Source organism: Sycon ciliatum, chromosome 13 (assembly GCF_964019385.1).
Source record: "Sycon ciliatum chromosome 13, ocSycCili1.1, whole genome shotgun sequence".
Lineage (NCBI taxonomy): Eukaryota > Metazoa > Porifera > Calcarea > Leucosolenida > Sycettidae > Sycon > Sycon ciliatum.
Window position 1 is genome coordinate 13,815,731 of NC_088655.1, and position 17,500 is coordinate 13,833,230.

Genomic DNA, 17,500 nt, shown 5'->3' on the forward strand with positions numbered 1-17,500 from the left:
TTATGATTAATCTCCTCAAGTTCGTCTACAGAAGTGTTCTGCACGTAGAAAAGCGATGGAGAGACAATATGTGACACGTACACATCGACACATTCCTCCACTGCTGGCAGGGTGGCACAAGGTATGTTACGAACACCTGTACTAGGGCCCGACTGGCTATGTGACATTGGCAGTGCTGCTGCTGCCACCGAGTGACTTGAGTTGGGTAATACTGGTGATGCCAGCCGGTTCCCAGTACTCCTACTAATACTACTACCGGCTACCGAAAAGAGCGGTTTGCCGCCAGATGAGGTGCCAGCATTGTTTCTCGGCATAGCAGTTGCTGTGGAATGAGCTGATGACTTTGTTGCAGTTGAGCTCTGTTGCCAGGAAGCAGGTGTTGACTGCCGTAGGCATGCAAACTGGCGTCGACCAGATGGAGACAACTCTATTCCAACCGTTGACGATAGCTTGTCTAGCAGAGCTTTCATGTCCAGCCCAAGAGCATTGGGTATAAGATCTTGTCGATACGTCATCTGAACATCACAACACACATGCCCATGCGCAAACACGTAAGAACACGAGGAAATGTTACTACTCAACACTGTAAACACCACAGTATATCTAGTATTCTTCAAAATCGGTCAAATTCAAATAGAAATAGATGCGAGAATAAGTACTACCTTTGGAACTTCCAACCATCCACAGGTATCACCTAATCAAGTGGCAGACAACCAACTCCAAGGCTTGTCACATGAAATATTATTCACGCAATGGTGCAATCTTCCACCACCGCTGAGGGGAGAGAAAAGCTAACGAGACTGCGAATATGAATCTTTACCTTGTACTTAGCGGGCAGTTCATCCACTGGAATACCCTGTCTTACTGTGGAGAGGATCTCTTCTACATTGTGCTTCATCGTCTTCAACGTGGCGTCATAGTCTACTATGACATCTAGAAACAACAAGTCCAAGAAAAAAGAAAAAAGAAGAAAAAATCAAGTAATAAAACATAGGATTCTCATCAAGCTGACTGGAAACCGACCAAACCACTCTTCTAAACTCTCACAAAATCTCTCTCAATACCAGCAAGGTAATCAATACTGGTAATTCCTCGGACAGTTGTTCCACAATCATAGGGCTTGCTAGGGAAGTAGACATTGAAAAGGATTTTCCAAGTGCAAGTCCAACTGTAGTGTGTGCATGTATGTGTACTACACCTTGAAACACTCCTTTTAAAAGGAGTTTCCTAATGCAAGCTGCAGTGTATGTTAACATACACTGCAGCTTGCATTAGGAAACTCCTTAACATACACTGCAGCTTGCATTAGGAAACTCCTTAACATACGCTGCAGCTGGCATTAGGAAACTCCTTAACATACACTGCAGCTTGCATTAGGAAACTCCTTAACATACACTGCAGCTTGCATTAGGAAACTCCTTAACATACACTGCAGCTTGCATTAGGAAAGTCCTTTCCGACACCAACATTTCCGTACGAGACCTACAATGGTGGAAACAGCTGTCAGGAGGAACTACTAATATTGAATTCCTCGCTGGTCCTACGTTGCAAGAATTTGTGGCAGTTAGAAGAAGAGTGTGTTGATTGGCTTAGAGCATATTGTGGGTGAAGAAGAAGAAGAACATGAAGTTGAAAAATAAACCCTTTTACTGTCCGACCATACATCTATCAAACACCGGTGTTCAGCTGATTCAACATTTTTGTTATTTGGTCAGTTCTTGGTTTGGTGGAGAAAACGAAAATTATTTAGGTCGAAGAGAAAACTGTCAGTTGTCGTCTCAAACAGTTGCCGAAGCGATAGGATAAACGGTTCGTGAGTTACGACACTCATAACTTTTGTCAATTGGCGCTCAGGGCATGTTGCGGGACCCAACGGCCGGGATTTCCTTGATCACGTCAGCTGTTGGCAAGGATGCACTCTTTAAAATTCAAACTACGACTCCTGAGTGACTACAAACATTGAGCTTCATACGAGCAAGGAGAGTGAAATGGCGGAGGAGATCGATCGAGAGCGCAAGGCCCACCCTGAAACGCCTTCGCTGGCTTGCAGCGCTGGGCGAGCGCATCCTATGGGATTGAGTTTGGATTTATAGTGTTACGCTCGTCAATAACTTTCCAGGATGCCCAAGATGATGGCAATTGTCCACGGAAGCCAAGGTTACGTCCAATTCAAGGTAAAAATGTAGACGGTGCAGTTCTCTGAATACATTGAGTGCGGACGGTAGAGGGTTAAAGAGTATATGATAACCATTCTACAATATATTCATTTGTTTGAGGGAAAGACACAAACGGGAAAAGTCTGAAGAAAAATTGACTGTCACCACCAGGACTGGAAACACTAATTCTGATATTGCGGGCAGCAAGGGAAACATCATCATCATTGTGCTGAGAATACCAACCTTGAGGAGGGTTAGCAGTGGGCAGCAGAATCCAGTCACCAGTCACATTAGGCCGGGTTATCTGGCAGACATCGTTCATGTTATCAGCCAACTCCACAACACTTGAAAAACCATTTGCAGAATAACTCAACTCCTTCATGTATGCTTTCTGCAGGACAAATCACACAGCACCACCCATTCGTACCATACTAGTGCCATATTTACAAGGCACAGGGCCAAGACCCACAGCGGCCATTTAGCTATGCGTAGACAACACAGCTATATCAACACAACACATCCACCTCATACAGTAGCTCTATCAACACAACATAGCTACCTCATACAGCAGCTAAATATTTATATATACCAACACAAGTACACAACACATCTACCTTATACAGCAGCTCACCAACACAACACATCTACCTTATACAGCAGCTCACCAACACAACACATCTACCTTATACAGCAGCTCACCAACACAACACATCTACCTTATACAGCAGCTCACCAACACAACACATCTACCTTATACAGCAGCTCACCAACACAACACATCTACCTTATAGTTAAGTTCTACAGCACATCCACCTCATGCACACACCTACAAGTTAGTTCTAACCTTGTACTCATGTGGAAGTCTCGCTGAGAACACACCTTGTGGACGACGACTTAATACCTATAGCATACACACAGGTACACACCATTTGATGCTACAACAGAAGCCATAGCAGCTTGTGCTGGGATTGCACCATTCAACAGCTTGCAAGGCTGAAGAATTGACCGCCACTATTCAGCCTGGTCTACACTGCTATGAAGTGGCTTTTTCTGGCCAGCGAATCCCTACTTTTGGTCTTTTTCATTTTCATTTTATTTATTTTTCCCGCACACACATCACATCACATACTCCGGCATGCACTGGCTGTTGGTAACCACCCAAGAGAATGAAAGAAAAGTCAGGAGGAGTCTGAGAAAGAGAAGAAAGACGTGTGTGACCATAATCGTCGGGAATCGAACCCGCAACCTAACGATTGGAAATCGCTGCACATACCACTGCACCATATGGGACACACACACACACACACACAGAAAGACAACCAAACACGTTGATCATCTGCTCCATGCAGAACAACGTGTGACAGTAATGAAGTACTACATGTATAGCGCAATACTAAAGCAAAGACAAATCTACAAACTGGTCAGGTGGTCACAAACTCCTGCTCTCCTTATCTACGTGCACTGTCAGTGTACACGCTAGACATGTACACACACACACACGCGTGTGTGCACACGCACACACCACACACACACACGCCGCGCACACACACACATGCCGCGCACACACACACACACACACACACACACACACACACACTACACACACACACACACACGCGTGCACGCACACACACACATGCCGCGCGCACACACACATGCATGCACACACACGAAAGGCCACAAAACCATGAATACATACGTCATGTACAAACAACGCAGGGAGATTTCCACTAATCTAAATAATTCTACTGCATGAGATCGACTAGAATGTGTTTCTTTGGGTTGCTCTACCCAGTTGCAATAGAGACGGCTGGCTGGGCTGCTTTTTTTCAAGTGTGGCCAGATATCCAGAAATCCATGCCAAGCTTTGCATGGCACAGTACTACACACATGTTTAGCAGACTACGTAGCACAAACAGGGTCCCGCCAGGGCTCGACATCAGCTTTGCAGAGGAGTATGAGGAGCTGGTTCGGCAATGCATCTGCCATCGAGCAGCAAGGCGACAGAGTAGTAGTAGGGTAGTAAGAAGTAACAGATTTTGGTCCAACTGTGAACTGATGGTTAAACCAGTGCACAACCCAATATTCTACCTTGGACTTGAAAGAATCTTCAAACTGCCAACCACTGCTAGTTTAACCCAAACAACACTCACTTGGGCTGGAGTTGGCTACTCGTGTTTTCCAGGGTAATGAATGGGAATTCAAAAAAAGTTTGCCCCCCCCCCCCACACACCAGTTATCCAATGGTAAGCAAAGCCTGTACATACCTGATAGATTTCCTTGCGCAGCTCCAGAGGTACAGCAGATGGCACGGCAGCTGGCGGAGATTTGTTGCCAGGACCACCAAGAGAGCCAGATGAAGGTGAAGTCACCGAAGATGACAACGTCACTGAAGATGTGACCATCTTGACCGAAGCTGTTGTCGTCGTTGACACTTGACTTGTTGTTAGAGCAATGGTTGCAATAGGAGATCGATTCGGATAGCTAAACAACAACAACAGGTACACAACATGTATTAGTTTGAGGGAGCTGCAAACGGAAAAGTCGGAAGAAAAATTGACTGTCACCACCAGGACTCGAACCAGGGACCCTCTCTTATGGCCAGCAATGCTCTACCACAAAGCTATGGCGATCGCTCAACGTTGTCTTCAGACTTCAAAACTCACGCTTCACAAACACAAACCACATCATGCTGAACACAAGAACAGCCACACATTGCTAGGCCCTATACATTGCTATAGGCAATATCTTTCTATAATACGAACAGCATCATCAACAGCAATACATCATTATCGGAATCACAACAGTTTTCTTTTTATAGTTTTATGTTCAGGGGCCGTCGCAAAAGGTTTTCGTCTTCCCTGAAACAAACATCCTTCATTTTGGTGTGTGAGCAGTGTTTGTATAAAAGTACATGCATGTGATTTTCGTCGTGCAGCATTGCAAACTATGTTTATTTCGGAGGATGGGGAGGGGCTCCGAGTACGAAATGGACGATGATCGCTCCAGGGTCGACTAAAAACTTTTGCGATGACCCCTTAAAATGCTCTTGACACAATGGCGATAATCTCAAATTAATCGCCATGTGAACCTGCACTACAGCAAGCTACAGACGGTTGTTACAGCACTGTACACTCGAATTACAATTACAAAACACAGAACAGCCACAGAAGTACAAAGGAACCCATGTAATGCGACATCATGCACACATGCACGCACACCCCACGGCCACGGCCACCACACATGTCAAAAGATAACAGCAGCAGCAGCGACGACACGGCGGTGGTCATACATATGTGAACCCACAGTATTATTTACCGAGTAGTTTGGCTGGTAGTTTGGGAAGCAGCCATTGAGTTACTGGAGTCAGTCTTGTCATTGTTGTTGGTGGAGAGCTCATCACCATAGAGAGCAGCTTCAAGGTCATCCCAAGTCTCAAAACTGCCTTCTCCACCACCTTGGGCTTCACCTCCTGCTGCTGCCAGGTGATCATTGCCACTATCGTCAGAAGGCGTTGCTGCACGAACGCGACCCTTGTGCTCAACCCTCAGCCAGGTGGACCCTGGTGATGAAGGATTAGGACGATTCTCAACAGGTCGGTGAAAAGAGGTACTTGAAAAGCTGCTCAGGCTAGAAGCTGGAGCTGTTGAAGGGCCCGGCACTCTTCTTGTTACTATCAATCCGCCAAATAGCATACACACACACACACGGGGCACACGCACATACGCATACACAAAACGCATAATGCAGATAAACAAGAGAGCGTGCACTCAGAGCTCACTATTATGCTGGCACATGACCTACACTTTTTGGCTACTCCTATATGATCGCTTGGTACCATGGTACTTGTGAATACGGCTACCCCCCCCCCCCCCCCCCCCCCGACACACACACAACAAATGCCACTTGTTTTTGTGACATCACACGCCTTTGGCATAGCTTCAGACTGATTTTTCCACATAATTATAAGCATGCATGCGAATGCACGCACGCAAGCATACACACAGACACACGCAGGCAAGCATGCACATATACAAATACACAGCCACACAAAACTCAACCCCACCAATGCATCCACACACGCAAGACAATCTCACCTTTGGCATAGGCAACCTGACCACGTGACCTTTGCTGCAGTACCACAATATCGGGCATGGCGGTAAGAAACTCTTCGGTTGACTGAAATCCCATACGGGCTGGTACCAGTGGTCCATTCTTGCTCACCTTACTTGTGAACTCACTCACCACTTTCTCAACTGGAAGGCCATTTGGATACATCTCCAACAATTTCCGCATTGCCTCTCGTATACCATATGGTACACGAGGAGCACTTAAGCCACAACTTGCAGAAGACTGTGTACTGGCTGCACTTGGTGGACGGTTCGATGAAGAAAACTGCAATCTATCTCTGAATGTGGCTGAGCCAGCAGGTTGACGGCGAACTGTAGCACTTGGCTGACGACGAGTTGGTGCTGAAAACACTCTAGGAGCACGAGCCGCTGCTTGCCTGCCTCGTGTACGGCTGTTTTTACCTTTCTTTTGCTTATCAACAAGCTCCTTGATATGAGCTGTTGCTTTATTTGCTACAGCCGTATAAATGCCACTATAGTTACGCTCGGCAACGTCCGGCATAGCTTCAAGCATCTGCTCAACGGAGGAAAAGCCCAGCTCTCGGAATGGGCATGCTTTGTACAGTATCACCTGCCAATCTCCAGCAATTTGCGCAGCAGACAAACCTCGCGGTGCAGACAACAACAGTGAACGAAGTGCCAATTTGGCTGGCTCCATTTCGGACGCCATCGTGCACAAAGCACGTAGAAATAAAAAATGAAGGGATAAAGACCAGAGGTTTCCACCAAACTTCCAAGACCAGACTAAAAAGATAGTTACAGAGTTAGAGGAAAGAAAGCATACTTATAGCAAGAATAAGGTGCGCCCTCGACCTCCCTCACCGCATGGAACAAAACGTGTAGGAGGAATTGGAAATGGTAAAAATGCAATGAACAAACCATTTTTTTAAATTTTTAGTTTTCACAATATACTGGGTTTTTTTAGTACTCCGCGCGAGGGCGCCGCCGGGCTGGTGGTCCGTGGTGGACCACGTGGGCGCATGGCTAGAAGCGCGGGAAAATCCCCACACATGCACTGACAGTCTGTACGACTATACGTATACGCCTCTCTAGTCTACGGTACCGTGGTCGTAGTACGACTACGGTACCGTAGTCGTATATCTACGACTCCTGCTTCGAAGCAGGGAGTACTAGTACAAGTCAATAGTCAATACCATAATCAACATGTTTTTCGATTTTGACAGCATGTTTATAATACAAAATAATAATTTAAAAAAATAATAATAATATTGTTACAAGGCGATACGAGTCGTACCAAGAGTACTTTATGTACTCTTGGTCGTACCAGTAGATTCTACGAGATCAGTGGTAGATCTACGTCGTAGATTCGTAGATCTGCTCCCTGCTTCGAAGCAGCTGGCCCTGACTGCCTGAGCTGGGCGCCGACGCCTGACGTCACCCTGCACCCTGCACTACCGTATATACTATACTATTACTTACAGTGCATTTCAAAACTATAGTAGTATAGACGCGTAGGGTTTTTGAAATATTTCAAATTTGGCTGGAACTTTTTGAAAATAGTTTTCGGAATATATTGCTCAGGATCGCTCCACAATTACTCTATTATAGATTCTAAAGGATTGGATAACAGACGCCCAATTTGGAAAATTTTTTGCACAAAGTGATCACAGATTTTATGTGGTATACATGTAGATGCTGGCATAACGGTTTTTGCCTAGGTAGATCTACGCGTCTAGTTTTGAAATGGACTGTAGCTGCACTCTGCAGTACAAAAAAACTTTCTTTTTTATCTCTCGTGCACCGGTGCACCGTGCATTGTGTACACCGCGTAGATCTACAGTGTGCATGCATGAGCGTCATGATTATCAGGACTCATATCCGGGGTTTCTTCAAGAAGAAGAAAATACTACCGGGTAGTATGTTGTGAAAGCGCGGGTAGAACTATCATTCTATGTCAGTATGTTGTTGCAGTCGACAACTTTTTCTTTCAGCAACAGCTACTAGAATGCTGGCCATAGTCCTAGATCTCGCCCGCATTACTAGTAGTGCTTAGTAGCGCGGCGCTATGGAGGGAATGTTCTGGTAGTAATGCCGACTAGGCTGATTGTCGACAGTTCGTTCACAGGTTTTGAAGGGAAGCAACCATTGATCGTCAAACCTTGTGAAAGTCTTGTTGATTTGAGTCCACAGTCTTCATCATCTCGCAGCGATCTGCACACAGCTCGTGCTACAACTGCTACGGGGACTGGTGGTGGCATCCGACGGAAACTCTCACTACGAAGATCAAGCAGCTTTCGAGGATTCCGTCGAGCAGGAAGACCTGAAAGGACGGCACCACTCCTGCCCGCAGTAGAAGAAACTAAAAGAAGTCCAGCAGCCGCTCATCATCCTGCTCGGTTGTCATCTGGCCTTCCTGCAAGTCGCGTGAGTGGACTGGGCGCGCGTGTTTCTGAATCCATCTGCCCTACAAGTACAAGTAGTAGTAGTGCTAGTAGTAGCCGCAACAGCACTGACGGCATTCTCACAGGCGGGTACCCTGGGTGCAGGCAAACAGGTAGTGACAGCAAAGACACGAGCAACGACTATGCAATCAAGCGTGACGACGATTTAGAAATTGGATATTCCAGAAGTCGTTCAGTCAGTAGCTTCGGCTCCGTGGGAGAAACGAAGCCAGGCGTGTTCGTAAGGTCAGTGGCTGGACGTTGTAGCGAGCGAGTTCGATCTGGAAGCGCTGGCTATCGTGGGCAAATCAACAAACAGTTACGAAGGATCCCTTCGCACTTGCTGAAGAATATCTTCACATCTGCCACAGCAGCTAGTCGAGTGAGATCGACCTGTGCTGGGAGTGCTGACACGGATCAGGCGACAATTGTAAGATCTCTTCTCACCAACTGGCTATGAAAGCCACGATTCTTGTTGCAGCTGATAGAATTTAGAAATGAAGAAAGCACAAGTAGATCTATGGTTGTCAGCATTGTAATACTTATTAATATTGTATCCTATTGTGTTGCGGGCTAACTACCACACCTCAAATTGCACTGCTTTCTGCGTCCAAAGCGTCCAAACACATCTTGGATAATATAATTTAGACTCGGGTGGAGAGCCAAGGATTGATTTAATTTATAAGAAGAAAAAGGACCAAAGAGCTACAAGTTACGCTATAATAATTATCCAATATTATAATAAGACCACCAGTTTACAATCAGCCCATGGGATAGCATTGCACGACACCTGACGAACAGTACTGGCGCTCTACACATTAGGTGTTAGGGCCCGGTCACACATGCACTCGAAAGTAGCGGATCCGCTGAAGCGACGTGGCAGGAGCGAAAAATACCATGGCAACGGCGAAAAGCGTAACTCCAATCCGTTTCCTCCAAAATTTTCGAAGCGAGACTGTCGCTTCTGCGGATTGGCTTCAGCGGAAAACACCACGGTCTGCTGTATATGGACTTGCTACGAGAAATGTGTATGCGTATGATGTCCATGCAACAAAAATACGTGCAAGATAGTCATTAGACACCCTTAGCAAAATACGTTATGTTGTAACGGTATTATCGTAAGGGGGAAAATACCGTGATTTGGGTTCGACCTTGAGCAAGATGCACGCTATTTTTAGTACGCTGTTGCCACGAGATTAGCTTTGATTTCGCGCGGTACAACCATTTTTCTCACCATATACGCGATACAAGGTGAAATGCGTACGGACTATGCAATATTTGGCCAAAACTCGTACCGTTGGTCACAACGATAAATCAGCCCCCATAACGTTTATACGTTGCAGCTTCAACGCTATTTGGGTGATCAAGGTACGAGTACCGTAAAAAATAGCGTTACCGTTGTTTGCTAAGGGTGTCTAGTGAGCTCGTCTATTCTCCGTACCGTATGCACCACACTCCACTTTACTCTCATTTTCCGCCAAAGTAGGAGTTTGCCCTGTTTGTATGTGTGACCATACACACGTGGTTTCCTGGAGCGACACCAGGCTCGCTGCCGCCGAACCTCGACGCCAAAGCGAACCCCAGTGCATGTGTGACCGGGCCCTTAGTGGATAATTATAGCGTAACTTGTAGCTCTTTGGTCCTTTTCTTATAAATTAAATTGAGAACATGGTGATGAATAATATCAAGTGCGTACTCATATCACAAACGTTGCAACCAAAGTAGTTTCATGTCCAGAACGTTTTCTTGTCACATCCATCTGTGGAGTGTCGTGACTAAAGGGAAATGGGAAACAACCTAAGGATTTATACATTTCAGAAAAGAGAAAATGAACGTGTCAAAAACAACAACATAAAATTATTGGATTAGAACGATAGCGCTAGCGATGTGTGAGATAGATACATGGTGAGTATTGTGCAAAGTCAGGAAGGCGGGTGTATGTGAGCAAATGTGTTCATGAAATGAAACGTGCGTGTGATTTACAGAAAACATGTGAGTGCAGTGACATTTTTTTTGTTTACATGCACGTTTCACTGTTAGTGTTATCAACACATTTTCTAACATACAACCACCATGTGTGCATGTGTGTGTGTGTGTGTGTGTGTGTGTGTGTGTGTGTGTGTGTGTGTGTGTGTGTGTGTGTGTGTGTGTGTGTGTGCCTATGTGTGGGTTTGGGTGTTGCACACATATGTAGTGCCGTTTGGTCAACATCAAGCCTGTGATTAGAAGAGTGGACATTCCCCGAGGTGCTGTGAGTAGTGCAGCTGGTGCCGAAACAATGTCGGTAAGTGGTCCAGCTGCATGAATTAGGCGATGCAACATGTAAGTTTGAAAAATTGTCAGGCGGACAACCTATTCCAAAGGATCAAGCTAGTATTTATTTCGCTCTTTTCTCTCTCCCTCTCTCTCTCTCTCACTCTTTCTCTCTCTCTCTCTCTCTCTCTCTCTCTCTCTCTCTCTCTCTCTCTCTCTCTCTCTCTCTCTCTCTCTCTCTCTCTCTCTCTCTCTCTCTCTCTCTCTCTCTCTCACACACACACACACACACACACACACACACACACACACACACACACACACACACACACACACACACACACACACACACACACACACACACACACACACATACCCACTCTCTCTCTCTCTCACACGCATACCCACTCTCTCTCTCTCTCTCTCTCTCTCTCTCTCTCTCTCTCTCTCTCTCTCTCTCTCTCTCTCTCTCTCTCTCTCTCTCTCTCTCTCTCTCTCACACACACACACACACACACACACACACACACACACACACCTTTGACCTTTGACGCCCATCGCCGGAGGCGATGATAGCAATGCTATGGCAGAAGCCACAGCAACTTGTGCTGGGATTGCACCATTCAACAGCTTGCAAGGCTGAAGAATTGACCGTCACTAATCAGCCTGGTCTACACCATACAGCTATCTGAAGTGACTTTTTCTGGCCAGTGAATCCCTATTTTTGGTCTTTTCATTTTTTTCCCGCACACACATAGAGCCACAGGAGTATACAAATTTAGCGCTAAGTCTGGTGGTGTAAGGTATTGGGGAAAAGCTATCGCGGGCAAAGGCGCTAGGAGAGGCAAAAGGCGGGTGGAAGTGTCAGGAGGGCGGCGGGCAACAGGCAGGTGCGAGTATTAAAGCGCGGACAGAGGCGTTGGGGAGGCAATGTACAGCAGATGGGTGGAGATGTGGGGAGGCAATGTACAGCAGATGGGTGGAGATGCCAGGAGGATGGTGGGCAATAGGCATGTGAGATCACTAGGGGGTCTTTGGGTGACGGGCGGGCGTGCGCAGAGTGGTATAGTCAACAACAAGGGGTCGCAGTATTACTATTGGGATGCTTGGGCAAAGTGTAGTACAGTACTTGATCAGTTCATTTGATAGGTTTGAAATTTGCGAGGCGGAGCATATTCTCATGCCTGCATTTCGTGATCATCTCAGATCGCTTGTTGAGCAGGAGCTCCTTCGGTGTCGTCAGGATGTGGAATTCTCTGTAATACACAACGTAGAATCCCGCGTATAAGCCCACCCGCTTATATGCTCGCGTATAAGCCCAGGCCAAGTATAAGCCCATGCTCGCGCATAAACCCAGGCCAAGTTTGAACATCGCGAAGCTTCGTTGTACAAGCCCATGGGCCTAGGTCGTACCATGTACGTAGTACATGTAGTGATGTAGGGTTTTTTGTGCTTCTTTGTGCTTTTTTGTACATTTCAACACAATCATCGGTTGTTTTTTGTTTGCACGCTGATTTTCAGCAATGTACTTCTCACTTCCTTGGTACATTTCAATAGCACAATTTTGTTGCCGGCGTATATTAAAGCCCGTATCCGCGTATAAGCCCATGTTCTTGTATAAAAAAAATTAAAAAAAATATCGTATCCGTTCCCAAAGGGAACTCACGACGGCCGCTAGCACCCGATAAACCCTAGCGGCAGATGCAGCGCCTAACAGTGGGGGTGAGTGGGTAAGTCTCACAACCACTGGCACAAGTGCCGAAAACGACCCCATTAGCTGCATCCATGTACCCCTTGTGCCTGGCCACAAGTTCCCAGTTGACTGTGGGTAGCAGCACGGCTGGAAAAACCGCTCCCAGGCAGGACTTGAACCAGGTACCTCTCGTATCTCAATCATGGTCTTTGACCAACCCACTGTGCCTGCCTGGTATATGTTCTTGTATAAGCCAACCGAAATGTCCTTGTGAACAGATTAACCCGGGGGCGTATCCGCGGGATTCTCTGGTAGGTTGATTTGTTTACATACACACATACATACTCGGAGGGAGTTGTGGTTGCTCGTGAGAGTGCTCAATACACCAAGGTGCAGAGCCTAGTACACACACTTGAGAGGGACGAAAAGCGTTTCTTCTGTAACTCTGAGTTTCACGGTTAAAACCGTGAAACTCAGAGTTACAGAAGAAACGCTTTTCGTCCCTCTCAAGTGTGTGTACATACATACATACATGCTGTTTTGGACATTGAAATCCGTTGAGAAGTCAAGAAGCCATGGGGTACTGGCCTTGCAGCCGCGAGCACTGCTGGTCCATTTTACAGTGTGTACTGAACTACAGTGCATGCACGCGCTAGAAGCAGTAAAGGCACCGGCCACGGTCATCCCATCGGATTTCAACGTCCGCAACAGTACATACTTGTACACACATACACGTTTACTTGTTCATTCCCGTAAACTGACCACGTGGGTCTCTCCGAAGAAGGGAAAGAGATTCAGAAGAAATCTTGGAACCATGTCAATTAGGGTGATGAACTGTCCAACGGCTGACAGCCCCCGAATCCCCAACCTAACCCTTGGCGGATTATGCTGGCGTAATCTTAGGATTTTGTCTAAAAAATTATGCCCTGGCATAAAAGGACTTCTGAGACCAGACGGTCGGCATAACCTTACGATGCTGGCTGAAGATTAATGCTCCAGGCATATTCAGACATGTTACACAGGAAGCAACCTGGTGAATGTTGCCCCTTATAAGCCATGCTGTCATGGTGCCAGAGTCGTTGTAACATTGCAAAGTCAGTGCAACAAGAGTGCAAGGGTACAGTATACTATAAATACCTCTTGGTCTGGCATTATAATGCTTTGGAGCTGATGCGCGCAGTTTGCCTGTTCACTGTTACCACGGAAACAACTGCACATGACCAAAATGGCGTCCAAGCAATCCGGCCCAGGCGATGTCAGGCTGTTGGCCAAAAAAATTGAAGAAGGAAGTTGTAGTTTTGCACTGTCAGGTTGAGGTTCTCAGTTCAAAGGGCAGATACCGGTACTAAGGACGTTTAGCAATACGAAAATTCGAACTTTTGGTGGTGGTGATATTTCGCGAAAATCTTTTTCGAAAAAGAAAACTTGTGAGGTTTAGCAATGCGAAAAGACTTTTTCTCGAAGTTATTTGAATGTTATAGTACCGTACCGTATATGCAGCTCAGTCTCAAGCAGGGGGCTGTAAAATTACTACTCCCTGTAGTCAAATGCGTACCGAGAAAAGAGAAAGTTACTTTCGCAATCACTGCAACTTCGCGTTCAAGTTTTCGAAGTTTCGAGCTTTTTTCTGGACTCATTCCCAGACTTTCGAACTTTCGCGTTGCAAAACGTCCTTACTGTCTAAATTGTTCGAGCCTATTCATAGGCTTTGGTTTGAGGAAGGAGGTTGGGGCTGCTGGGAGCAGTAGTGATGACGTAGAGTTTGTACCTGACCCGGGTTGAAGCGAAGAGCAATGATGAACTGCTGGCGAGTCACACGAATCTGTTCCCCCTGCTGCAGCAACTAACACTGACTTGAGTGCCATGAGCCTCACGCACCGATTATGAGCGTGGCACGTGTAATGTCGGCCTTCACTCTGATTGCTTTGAGGAGTTGCACATGTGATGAAGTTTGCTACTGAGCTATCAAGCAGTGAAGCAAGTGTACATATACCTGTAAATATCATCTGCACATAACATTTTTTATCATAAAAAACTCATAAATTACAATTTCTAATTTGGACTTCCGGAGTATTTCAAAGTATTAGGAAATTAGAGGCCACATGCCACGTACTGCTCTTTTCTCTCCGAAACTCAATACTTGCAAGCCAGATATGAAAGAAAGAAAAATCATCAGTCACACCACCGGGACTCGAACCAGGGACCTTGCTATTCGCGAGCAATGCTCTACCCAACTGAGCTACAGACTACACAGTATGACTGTTATCTACAGTATGACTCTTATCCACCTGAGCTACAGACTACAGTATGACTCTTATCCACCTGAGCTACAGACTACAGTGTATGACTCTTATCTACACTGTATGACTCTTATTCACCTGAGTGATGGTAATACTCCGTGAAGTCCAAATTTGAAATTGTAATTTGTATTTGCTCGCAGTGGACATAGTTAGATGCGCTCCCCATGATATCAAGCGAATGGCCGAGGGCCCTCTTGATTGGTGTGAGTTGCCAGTATGATGCAAGCCAGATATGGATTGATCGAGGAAGGATAGATTTACGATCACTGTGGATAAGAGTCATACTGTAGCTCAGTTGGTTAGAGCATTGCTCGCGAATAGCAAGGTCCCTGGTTCGAGTCCCGGTGGTGTGACTGATGATTTTTTTCTTTCTTTCATATCTGGCTTGCAAGTATTGAGTTTCGGAGAGAAAAGAGTAGTACGTGGCATGTGGCCTCTAATTCAAGTTCCTAATAAAAAACTCATAAAATACCAACAAAAAACCGAAGCCTATATAATAGGCTTTGAGCTGCCACCCCAAGATAGCACCGTCATTGGCACAATTCCAGCATAATGTAGCATAATCACTGGCATAATTCGGGCCTAATGGAAAACATAATTCAGTAATTTACCGAGCATAATCCGCCAAGGGCTACCCCAACCTACAGGTAGACTTGAAAATATGACCCCACTTTTGGGCTCACCACACCGCAGTAAGTGGGTGAGGACAAGGTGCAGAAAAAGGATTGACTTCATCAGTGCATCTGTCCTGGCACACACACACATGCACACACGGACACGCACATGCACGTGCGTACGCACACACACACACACACACACACACACACACACACACACACACACACACACACACACACACACACACACACACACACACACACGTCCACACGCACGCACACACACTGTGAGCATTGAATTTATTGATTTGTATTTGACTTGTCTTACCTGTGTCTACGTAACTCGCTCTGCAGTATCCTTGGTCGTTTTGTTAGGCCATTGCCCAAATTTCGTAACATCCATGCTGGATTATTCAGTAGACTGCTCTGCTGCATTATTTGACGACGTACAGTCCATTTCAAAACTATAGACGCGTACCTAGGCAAAAACCGTTATGCCAGCATCTATACCACATAAAATCTGTGATCACTTCGTGCATAAATTTTTCCAAATTGGGCGTCTGTTATCCAATCGTTTAGAAACTATATGAGAGTAATTGTGGAGCGGTCCTGAGCAATATTCCGAAAACTATTCTCAAAAAGTTCCAGCCAAATTTGAAATATTTCAAAAACCCTACGCGTCTAGAGTTTTGAAATGGACTGTAGTTACGTTCCTTTATTTCGCTTCGCACTCGTAGTTTGAATTTCTTGAGTGCACGCACGGTGTATTTTTTGTGTTTAGTTTTAGTTGACGTCGTGAGGTACTATTTTAGCTACCCAGAGTGTACGAACTGTAGTCAGTCGCGATTGAGTATCGATCTGGCTACATTTTCGGTGCATGTGTTTTCTGTATTTGATGCATGTGCACGCTGGTATCGTTTGCGCTGGTTGTAGGTGCACTTGTACGTGCACGTTCTGATGAGGACAGGGTTTTCGCATCTGCTTGTGCTTTTGATAGTCTGTTTACCTGTGTTTCTAGCTAGTTCTTCTTCTCTCTTGGTTCAATACAATCGTGTAATTTCTTTCGTCTCCTTTTCTATCTTGCATATCCTCTGTATCGTTCGTGCCATGTAAATAAATACTGGTCGGTCTCAGTTCCTGGATCTTTTGAGTGTAAGATACACAACAACTAGCATGAAGAAAATCGGGTAGGATAAGGGAGTTGATACTTAGCAGATGCAACTTGCTCAAGTTGAACGCCACTCTCTTGGCTTGAAAGCATCTCCTTAAAAGCTTGATACAAAATTGAGCATGATGACTGTGATGTATCCGTTCTTGCTGTGCAGGATAAACCAGCTGACCCGGCTTTGCCTTCGCCAAATGAAACAGACGGCGGAGCTCTGTCATTCATGTCCAAAGTCACTGATGATGATGTGTCTTCTATTGGATCGGGGGAGAGACGTGAAAAATGGCAGATGGTCATCAATGAAGTAATCTCAACTGAACAGGCGTACGTAGAAGCTTTGGATGGCGTAATCACAGTAAGTGGTAGAATCAGCCGGCACCCTTCAGTGTGCAAAGTGGAGTTCTTGCTTGGAGCTTGCTTACCGCCAGCTATTTCGGTTACATTTCAAACAAGTTCACACTCCTATCGTTAGTATGTTCATGGTTTTGCATGTTGAACTTGACAAGTATCAAGCGCACATAGCAATACCAGTTCCTGTTTACGTGTGTCTAATGAACAGCTTATCCTAGTCACCGGGCAGAGTGCAGATGCCCATGTGCTAGTCACTGGCAGAGTGCAGATGCCCATGTGCTAGTCACTGGCAGAGTGCAGATGCCCATGTGCTACATGTGCTACATGTGCTACAGCTTTTCAAGCATGCATACTAGATACCACTGTGAAGTCTGCTTTGATGCTTGAAAATTCAGGACTGGTTTCACGTACACGTGAACATACATGTAGCTTA

The 17,500-nt window shown here is 45.8% G+C and overlaps 2 protein-coding genes across 3 annotated transcripts in view; one reads left to right on the forward strand and one right to left on the reverse strand.

The window, feature by feature from the left end:
* LOC135829845 (uncharacterized) overlaps positions 1–7,266 on the reverse strand; it is a 34,372-nt gene extending 27,106 nt beyond the window's left edge. The window contains exons 1-7 of the mRNA XM_065342229.1: positions 6,254–7,266; positions 5,475–5,829; positions 4,424–4,640; positions 3,001–3,057; positions 2,400–2,547; positions 821–933; positions 1–515 (exon numbers count right to left, since the gene is read on the reverse strand). The exon at positions 1–515 is cut by the window's left edge and continues 6 nt beyond it. Of these exons, the coding sequence (XP_065198301.1) occupies positions 1–515; positions 821–933; positions 2,400–2,547; positions 3,001–3,057; positions 4,424–4,640; positions 5,475–5,829; positions 6,254–6,956 (2,108 nt within the window). The 5' untranslated portion in view covers positions 6,957–7,266. The remainder of the gene's footprint in view (positions 516–820; positions 934–2,399; positions 2,548–3,000; positions 3,058–4,423; positions 4,641–5,474; positions 5,830–6,253) is intronic.
* A 907-nt stretch (positions 7,267–8,173) lies between these two features.
* The window catches only part of LOC135829441 (pleckstrin homology domain-containing family G member 2-like), a 66,002-nt gene continuing 56,675 nt past the window's right edge, over positions 8,174–17,500 (forward strand). For both annotated transcript variants that reach the window (XM_065341847.1, XM_065341848.1), the window contains exons 1-3: positions 8,174–9,118; positions 10,883–10,972; positions 16,877–17,071. In XM_065341847.1, coding sequence (XP_065197919.1) covers positions 8,336–9,118; positions 10,883–10,972; positions 16,877–17,071 — 1,068 coding nt within the window. In that variant the 5' untranslated portion in view covers positions 8,174–8,335. The remainder of the gene's footprint in view (positions 9,119–10,882; positions 10,973–16,876; positions 17,072–17,500) is intronic.